General features: G+C 35.6%; 1 protein-coding gene across 1 annotated transcript; it reads right to left on the bottom strand.

Annotated features, from left to right (window-relative positions):
* Window positions 1-300: 300 nt before the first annotated feature.
* LOC104471086 (bromodomain and WD repeat-containing protein 1-like) lies at window positions 301-9,691 on the bottom strand (the record flags this gene model as incomplete). The annotated part of the gene is made up of 6 exons (XM_010086298.1): window positions 301-1,451; window positions 5,077-6,057; window positions 6,549-6,734; window positions 7,881-8,116; window positions 9,122-9,291; window positions 9,539-9,691. Coding segments are annotated over 6 exons (2,877 nt in total), but the record flags the coding sequence as incomplete, so codon positions are not given.
* Between the last annotated feature and the right edge of the window lie 770 nt (window positions 9,692-10,461).

The raw sequence follows: 10,461 nt of genomic DNA, 5'->3' as shown, positions 1-10,461 counted from the left end.
CGCAGTGTTTTAACATTTTTAAACTCTTGTTATATGTAATAAAATACCAGTAAAGACAAAAAATTGCCCCTATAATGAGGCACATTTTGGCATCTGTGCTAAATGCTGCTACATGGGCAGGCAAGTGCAAGTCAAAATATGAAAAGGAGAAAGTCATCATCTAATCACATTCATAACTTTTTCATAGAAAAATATAAATATATTCCCTGAAATGTAGGACAAAGAAGAGCCAGCATCCACCATAAGTTCTAGTGCTATTACCATAAAAAAAAAAGTGTGGGCTGGCTTCTCCTTTTAAGGTTACGTTTTGTGATTTATATAATCTAAACCTCTGTCATCATCGTCATCGTCACAATCGTCGTATCTCACAGTCCGTCTACCGCCGTTCCGGGTTCTTATCTTAGAACGCCGATTAGCTCTTCTATATTTGGTGTAATACAAATCTTCAGAGTCGTTTTCTTGGTTAAGTTTCCGACGTTTCCTTTGCTGGGGTCTTCGGGAAGGCTTAGGTGAGTTGCAATTGGTAATTTCTTTTCTAACGACTTCCAATTTCCTCTTCCTCTTTCTTGTTTCTGTGGCATTACTATAGATACTGTTATCAGATTCACAGTCTGAATCAGAAACACAATTGAAACTGGCTTTTGAAATTCCTGCAGTCCCAGGTGCTTCCACATTCTCTGATACTGAGCTTTTTTCATCTTTCTTCCCCCCTGTTTCAGATTCTGCTGTTTCTTTGAAGTCATCCGATAATTTTGATCTTTTGAAAGAAGCTCTAGGTTTTTTATTTGATACTTCTCTGATATTTTTAGTTTTGTGTTTAGCACAATCAGAATCTACCTCCTCTTCAGAGCTGCTTGTACGATGGTTGTGGGCAGAAGCTGACTGACTAGAACTTCCCCAGTTTCTCCCATTTTCCATCTTGTGGTTTGCGGAATTCTCCTCTGAATAGTCATATTTGAGATTTTTAAGATCCACAGCACAGACCCTTTTGTGTGCCTGCTTGTGGTTATCATCATTCTGCTTTTGAGTCACCTTTACCTCTGCATCAGATTCTGTATTTTCAGTCTCAGACTCACTAACATATTTTCTTTTAGGAGCAGACGACTGAGGGCAGGAAAGTTTTTTTCTGCCAGAAGGCTGTTCTTTCTCATTTTCAGACTTTAAGCAAGAATCTATCTCTGAGCTGCCGATCATTTTCTTCCTGGATGCTGTAGACACATTGCCATGAAGCTGCTTTCTGTTCTTTTTTACTGTGTAAACACTGTCTGAGCTTGACAATTCTTCCTTTGTATCACTCATTATCTTAATCTTATTTGCTGCCAAAGTGGCACATCTGCGTGGATTTTTCTTCTCAGTCACATTAGACAGCTTTATGTGTTTCTTATAGTTAATGATGCATGTCCTGCTCCTGAGCACTTTTCCACTTTGTCCAGTCTCCTCAGATGTTGATTCTACAAAATAGAGATGTAAAAGTTGTTTTTAATAACTTACATTCCTGAAACAAGTAGTTTATATAGCACAAACACTACCACCTTTAATAGAATACACAAAAGCTTTTTTTTTTTTTTAAATTTCAACTGTTATGTGAAATTTACCTTAAGCCTTTACTAAAAATACAGTCAGATACTCTCAGACATGCTTTTAACTCTCAGGATTACTCTTTTGAGATACTGAAAGGGTTTGAAAGTAGCAAGCTATCATTTTCTTACTAGAATTATCTTTCAAAATACATTCAAAATACATTTTAACATTTTTTTATTCTCAAAAAAATTATTATATTTCATGTAGACACAAGCCCCAGATGCCTTTCACAATTCTAGAATTGTTTCACATACACCAAAAACATTTAAACCGTCAGTTCCTTAGTGACTTAAACAGTGAGATTGCTTCTAACAGTGAACCTTCCATTCAGTATTTTTATTTTTAATATAGTACTTGCTTCTTATGTAGGGTTTTAAAACAAACATTCAATCTGTAAATAACGTGAACAATGCTATGAAGATCAATGGTTTTAACTTCTACTTTCTAAATAAAACAGAATTACTCATAGGTATCACTAAAAATTAAAAGCAGAAGTTCTTGAAGTAAATTTTTTGCATGGACTTGATAAAAAGAACAACAAAATGTTGCTATTGTAGCAGAAGTGTGTTTTGCAAAGTTACTTTTCCCAAAATTGTTGTCCATCTCGTATTTCTTTGTAGCTGTTAGTGATTTGATGAGCAAAATTGAGAAATGTGTGCTCCATTAAAGCCCCTACGTTATATTAGCCTGTCATCTCCTGATAACAGGCAACTTTGGTCGATCTTCAACTCATTACTTTTGATGATTCTTTACCTGTACTCAGCAAACAGAGGGCAAAATCATGGCAGCTTCTGTACATTTGCAGAACTCTAGGCACCTAAATATATTTTCAAGTAGAATTTCAGGGAAACAAGATCTGTTACAGAGGGCATACTCTCTCATCTTCCTTTACAGAGGGATGAAACAAGCTTGTCTAGCTAACCTTGTTTCAACTGTCTGAACTGCTAATGGCCAAATGCCTTCTGAGAATGACAGCCACCCAGACATGGGCACGCTAGCCTGAGACTTAAAAAACAGAGTAGGGTTCAGTTCCTTGCTCCTTCTGGCCAGCTTCGCCCGAAGCATTAGCACTGCAAGTCATTTGTGCTCTCTTGTTCCCCACTTCCTCACCTGTGAGGTAATGATAGGGCAATGCTTTCCTTAAATTCTAACAAGAATAAATGCATTGAAGATATGCTAGAGAAATTTTTTTAAAAGTAAGTTATGGGACACAAATTCAAATGTCCAGCTTGCATACCAATATTAAAAATCTCTTCCAATATAAAATCTCATAATTATTTCAGTGTAAATCCTTTTATGCATTACTCAAGTATATTCCTATTTTGATGTTTCCGAACAATAATTTATTGTCTTTTCGAACAGTTCCCAGAAATTATACATGAACACAACTACTGTTACTATCTGTACTGTGTGATTTTATGGCCAAAACGTAACACATTTCTTCTGAATACTACATAATGCCGTACAAAAGGTGCACTTCACAGCTTAAAAACCCTGAAGAGCTAAAGCTTAAATTATACACTGTCCTCCAATACTATCAAGTAGACACATACACAACATATGGCTGCTGCTTGTAGCTGTTATAAGGTACGCCTGAACAGGCAGAAGCAAAGAGCTTTAAACACAGTAAACTGCACTTGAAAGAGGAAACCACTGTAAGTAAATATAATGATACATCCTAACCTACTAGTGGTGGCAAACAACGGCACACAAGTTACTGGCACAAAGAGGCATTTTGACCAGTAAGTAAGTATGGAAGGGTATAACCCAAGACTAGGACTAAGACTTCCCTACATCTGCTTTGAGGTACACCTGCATTCTAGAAGGGCAGTTCAGAAAGGTGGAAAAGACTGCCTAGCCTTAATGCTGAGTACTAACTCAGCAATAAAAATAAAAGAAATACTATGCAAAATTGTGTGAACAGTTCATACAACACAATCCTATACATTGAACATATTAACTTTCCTTTTAGAATAACTGCAAGTCATGAGAGCTCTCAAAAAATTTGCTTTACTCACTGTAAAGCATACTGACAACTAGCAACTAACTTGAAGAAAGTTAGATATAGAAAAAGCTAATGATCCAGCTGCATCTATTGCCACTAATAAGTCAAGTCTTTTAAGAGCACTTAATATCTTGCACAATTTTTTTGGGGGGAAAAATCCCCAAAAACCCTAACCACAGTTAAAATTCCTCAGGAGTTTTTAGAGGTTCATAATCTGGTCCCTGTGATTCAGTGACAGGTTTGGGAAGGATTAAACCAAACACCACCCTCTGAACAGTCTTTCAAATTCCAAGTCAGGACCAATCCCCTAAATCCCCTATGAAGACACGTAATATACAGAACCTGTTTTAATAAATTTTATCATCATTCTGCTAAGCTTAAAAAAACCCCAAAACCCCAAATCATAACAGGTCAGCCAGCACACACAAGCATTTGAGTGACAGACAAAATTAGAGAAGAAACAAAAACAGAAAACTGAACTTTTTGAAACAAGTGGAATGGTAAATCTTGCTTCTGCAACTATCTGGAATTTCTGCCCTTGTATGTTAAATCTGGGAAAAGCCAGACATGCATCAGAACACTACCAATGCAGCATCAAATTGCCTCTCTGTCTTAAAAGGACACTACACATCACTTAAAGAATAAAATCCAAGTCAAATCAAGTTATAGGTTCTAGTGTACACCACAGAAATAATAATAATTAGAACACCTTTCAATCAAATTAATTTTCAAATACGATAAATAAAAATAAAGTTACTTGAACTAAAAATAATGATTGTAAGTCTGCTTTAGCACAGAAAATTTCATCAGAAAATTAAGATAATCTAAGGTAAGAACTATTACTTTACCCACAAACTCAAGGTAAGAGGACTACAAAACAGAGGGATTTTGTTACTGAAATTCACAAAATATGGAGCAGGTCAAAGAGAGCATACTACTCCTTTTCAGATTTTCTGCTACCTTGAGCTGCACCCCATAGAACTCATTCACAGCACCCTTTAGAATATTCATTAGTTTTGTGCCAACAACCTGAAAGCCAGTGTTTCTCAAATTTAACTGCCCTGACATGCATGCACAGCAATATTACTTCAGGATAGGTATTTTAGCACCAGTTACTGTATACTGCTACACAGATAAGCAAGTGCAACTTAAATATGGAAAGAACAATAATGATTTAATAACAAGTTTTTAACTGAGAAATGTATCACCTGAATTGCACAAGAACAGCCAGCATTCAGAACTACAAACTGTAATATTCTCTCACTGCCATGTTCAGCAACCTCCCAGTTCCAAACCTGTCTAGACTTTCAGACACTGTTGTCATCATCATCATACCTTACAGTTCTCCTTCCCCCATTTATAGTTATTTTAGAATAACAAGGATCACTAATACGCTTTGTATAGTGCAAATCCTCCCAGTCATTAATCTTATGTTGTCTCCTTCATCTAGAAGAGTTAAGAGTTAAATGCATTAACTTTAAAAATTTTACCTTTTCTAATGATCTTTGTTTTTCCCTTTCTCCTCCTCCTCTTTGTTTTTGAAGAAGTTTCACAATAATTGCTCTTACTGTAATTTGTCTCAGATTCTGTATCAGAAGAGAGATTGAAGCTGGCACCAGGTCCAGATTTTGAACTCCCTGTAATTCTAGCTGGCACCAAGCTCTTCAAGACAGAACATCTCCCATCATCCCTGCCTTCTGTTTCAGATTCTGCTGTGTCCTCTAAATCACTCAAGACTCTTGCTTTTTTTAAAGGAGCAGCAAGCTGCAGACCAGTTGCTTTTCTGCCATTCCATCTACCTGATTCAGAATCCACTTCATCCTCAGAGTTGCTCACTGCAGGCTTATTACGTGCAGATGTTGACTGGTCAGAAACTTTCTGACTGCTCTCATCCTCTGAATTATGGCTTTTAGAGTCCTCCTCTGAGAAGTCCAGGGTGGGACTTTTCATTTTGGGAAATACAGAATGGACTGTCCCACATAACTCTTTATGACCATTGCTTTGCCAGTTTTTCTGCTTCATCTGTGTGTCTGCTTCAGAATCTGAAGTTTCATTTTCAGATTCACTAACAAATTTTCTTCGTACAAGAGACGAACCAGGTTGAGAAATAATTTTCTTCTTGGTAAGCTGCTCTTCTGTTTCTTTTTCAGTTTCAGACTTCAAGGCTGCATCATCCTCAGACCCCTCCAGTAACATTCGCCTGGCTGCGGCTGAGGCATTTCGGTGAGGCAGTTTTCTATTCCTGCATCCAATGCCAATACTTTCTGAGCTTGAAACCTCTTCCTCCACATCACTCATTAATCTTAATTTATTAGCAGCCACAGCAGCACTTCTGCGGGGAGTTTTTCTATGTCTACCAATACTATTACTGAGTGACTCAGATGTCACTGCTGAAGTATTTTCAGAGTCACTTCCATATAACTTTTTCCGGACAGCTTTTCTTGTATTTCCATTCTCCTGAAGAAGTGTTCCTGTAAAGAAAAGGAGAGGTTAACATCTTCAATATAAAAATAGCAGCCTCGTAAGTCTTGTCAAATCTGGAACAGGTTCAACTCATGGACAAGACAAATGAAATACACGCCTAGTAGCAGTTACGTGCTTTAGCTGTCTGCCAAGACAGTTATTTAGCTATGTCATAAATTTTGGATTCATTATAGCTTTTTGAAAATTAGAACTTCTTTACCAACTACTGCTTTTACTTTCATTAAGATATAAAATGTTGCAATACATTTCTTCTCACTAGGCTCTTGGTTTCTGCCCTCCTCTTGTAAGTACTGAAAAAAAATATTTTAAAAAGTTGAGTGTAGTATTTTGAGAGCTTCAGAACTACCAACAATCAAAAAGTTAGTATCTTACATATACTAAAATTTAAAAAATACTAATTACATTTAGCTATATTTATATATACACACACACACACTTGTGTTATTTGCCATTCACGGGAAAACTACTCCAATCTTACCTATTTGTTTTCTTTGAGCAGCTCGATTTCTAGTTATCCTACAATTGCTGTTCTTTCTTCTACATACACCATTGTGTAGCAGAGGTGACACAAGAGCCGCAGAGCTTTCTTTGCTGTCTTCTGAGCTACTTGCAGAGGATGAAGATGAAGTAGATGAAGAAACCAAAGAACCCTCTATTTCACTTTCTGTGAAAAAAAATAGTAATTGTCAATTAGAATTCTAAACATACAGTTAGCTTCCAGTTAACAGCTACATTTTGCTGATGCAGGAAATCTTCATAGTTTCCTCACAATATTATCCTACAATACACTATCATGCCTTAATGTGTTACATGTATGAAATGGATAGCTCTACAAAATATACTACTCCATTATTTATACAGTGTTCAGTGATAGGAAGCTTCTTTAACCCGTATTTAAGTTTCCAGTAAAAAAACACAGCTGTTTCCAAATAACAGAATTAAGAGAAAACCATGTTAAAAACCAACGCAAAACATTCTGACCGATCTCTTTTACCAAGACTTGCATTCTTGTTCTTTGAAAGTAGCTGAATTTTTGTCAAGGTGAGGTGTAGCGGAAGAAGTAAAAGACAGTAAGATTTTTATGCCTCAGGGAACTTCTGTCACTTGCTAATTTCGCATGACAATTACATAACATATATGGGTATATAACCTGTATTTTATATAATACTATTTATCAAATACACTACATTTTCCTTTCAAATAAACATCCATTCACTACAACCACCTTCCTACAACAGCTGCTTGTAATGAAGAAATTCTATTATTCTATCCGGTAAGAGCATCAAGTAACCATGCAGTCAGCAGGTCAACTTTTTCTTGTCATCAGTCTTACTCAATTCAGCTTTGTTGTGAATCCCCATGTAAGAGCTGCAAAAAAATACCATCCACGTGGCTGCAAAATGGATATACAACCATGACATCTCTGCCTCTAAGAAGCAAACTATCCTATTGATAGATTTCTGCTTAGGTATAAGATTTATAATTAACAGAAGTTAAGTAAACTTACTGCATTCTATGGGATTTTAAAGCAGAAATTTCTATGTTTAGTATATGGATCTTTTTATAACATTCAGTAATGTAGTTAAGTGTCCAAAATTAATTACAATACACAAAATTCTGTATTATACAAACCCCAACCTGCACAGAAATCTTGTCTAAAAAAAATTCACATTAAAAATGCAAAGCTTGTTTAACAATTTAGAATGCAATTGCAAATTATGGCAATTATAAAGGAAAGGAAACATCAGTATACAATTCATAGATAAGACCAAGATCAAAATCCTCATCTGGAACAGATTCCATTTCTGACCTGATGATAATGCGGAACAATTTGTTTGTGTTGTGGATCTAGCTTTTCCATTCCTTTCAAAAGATGCCAGGCATGCTGAACCAGAGGATTCACCAGAGGAAGTATGGTTGTAATTGCTAGTATTCATTTTATGGCTTGCAACACAGATGGCTCTGCTTGAGGTAGGTTGAGTAGAAGAATCTTCCTGCTCAGATTCAGTTTTTGCCTGAGACTTTAATGGTTTCTGCTTCAAATTTCTAGTGAATGGAGAAAGTAGTAAAAGCAAGATAGGTTGTAAAACTATGAGTAATAATAGCAATTATGTATTTTAACAATGCTTCTCTCTGAAAGCTTAACTAACAGTATGCCATACAATTTTAATTTATGGAAGGGTAGTTAGATTTGTGAGCTAACACAGTGTGGGACAATTTTAACTTTGACAAGGTTAAGCATTAAGTACTTCCATTAAAATAATAGTCTACACTTCTAGTGAATTTATACAAGAGGAGATATTTTCCTCTGCTCTGGGAGACAAATAAATTAATACTGAATGCCTTCTAGACAGCAATATCCTCTTATTGTTCACCAGGAAATTGGAAGAACAGCCTCAATTTCTGTTGAATTCCCGGTGTCTTGTTAATTGCACAGAAGCCTCAAACAAAGTGCTATGCATACTAACATTATTCAACAATAAACTGAGTTCAAAATACACAAAGAAGGTGTATCTTTAGAGAAAGTTTACAGTCTAAAATAAAATGTGTGTTTGTACAGAAACTCACTGATTCGATTCTTCGTTACTATACATGCTAGAGTGCTACACACAGCCCTGGTAAGTCACTTGTTTTCACACTTAGAACTACTGTTTCGTCACTTGGTTCCTTACAGTCACAGGTTTTCAGATATCCATCTAGGCATACAAGAGGTATATATATGCTCTTTTTTCTATCCAAACACTCTCCCAAATAGTCCCAAACTTCAGTCCAGCTGAGCACCACTGACTTGTTTACAAGTCACATATAATTCTTCAGATACAAGCATTTATGTCGTTTCAAAGGAAACTTTCTGCCTATCCAGTTTTATACTAAAAACACTTTTTTTTTGCATGCCTTTCCTTCTACAAGAGAAGCAATTATAAAAAGTCTCACTGGAGTTAGCTAACCATTTAATAAACCAATTGTTCTCTTCTTCATAGATCAAATATGACAGTCAATATGAATATTAGTCAGCTGTGATACATTTCTACATCTTCATAATTTGGTTACCTGAGCATTTTGGTAGGATGCTGCACTGAGCTTGGATTATTAAATCTTCTGGTATACCTCTGGTTTCTTCGTAGTTTTTCATTCTGTTTCTGAGCATTTCTGTAATCTGAAACAATTCTTCTTATTTTCTCTTCAAATAGTGCTGACAATCTCAAGGTCATGCTATAAATCTAGGTAAGGAAGTGGCTTATATTAAAAACAGAACCTTTCATCCAAGAATAACATTTCTAAAATTAGAAACCGTACAGAAACGAAACAGAAAAAGCATAGCACACAATACTATACAACACTAGGTGAACAAGAAATTAACATATTAAAATTTTTTGTTATACTTCACCCAAAGTACCAATAAGCAAACTAATTCCAAAATAATACCTCATTAAGACAAGCATAAACCCCCCCAATATTAACAGCTACCTTTGACTTTTTGTTTGGAGTATAAGATTTTGCATTACTAAATATCAGTCTTATATCTTTGCACAGTTCCATTGGAGTGTCATAATTTCCAGCTTCCAGAGTTTCTTTCACTGTACCAAAGTCCATTGGAGTGTCTATAATATGTCTGTAATCCTAGATAAAACAAATGAAAAAAAGATTCAGGAAGGTATAAAGCAAAAAACCAACATTTTAGAGCTTTATTTCTATAATTTAAGGATAGTTAAGATGACCACAGATTATCTTAACCATCATCTGAAAACAGAAGCACCTACCACAACAGACAGCAATGCTTTTGCTGAGACTTGTTGGTTTAAAGTTGATTTACATTATACCATACAAACTCCTGATAATTTTCAAGGTCATCTTCAGACTTTCTGAAGGATCATGAGTTGATACAGCGCCACATGCAGATTTCCAGTTTCAATTCTCTTGAGTTTCCTCAAGAAAAACTACCCAGTAACATGCGAGTCAACATTTTTATTGTTAATCAAAATGAGAAATGAGACTGCTGTAAATCATCATGTAATCCTTTCTCTGATGCATTTTACTATGAGAAACAAAGTGATCTGGTTTAAAAAAACAAAACCACACCAAATCAAAATACACCTCTATCTTTCTCTCTTGTTAATGAGTTTTAAAGAACCTCAAGATGCTTTTAAAAACCTGAAGTGAGACCCAAACTCAGGATGTGAAGTCTACAGGAACACAGTTGCATGCTTGTTAAGAAGTTTTTTTTTCTTCAAAGTTTGTTGTGTTTTTAGACAAAAAGAAACTGAAGTTAGTAAGAATACCATGAACAGCTATGAGTAAGAAGAGGAACAAATAGAATTCATAGCTCACGCTCAGTAAATGTGTTTTGTAGATTATTGCTCAAGAAATTACAGAATCACAGAATGTTAGAG

Source organism: Pterocles gutturalis, unplaced genomic scaffold, assembly GCF_000699245.1.
Source record: "Pterocles gutturalis isolate BGI_N339 unplaced genomic scaffold, ASM69924v1 C12367121, whole genome shotgun sequence".
NCBI classification, from domain to species: Eukaryota; Metazoa; Chordata; class Aves; order Pterocliformes; family Pteroclidae; genus Pterocles; species Pterocles gutturalis.
Note: the sequence above shows the minus strand (reverse complement) of the source record. Positions and strands in the feature narration are given on the sequence as shown.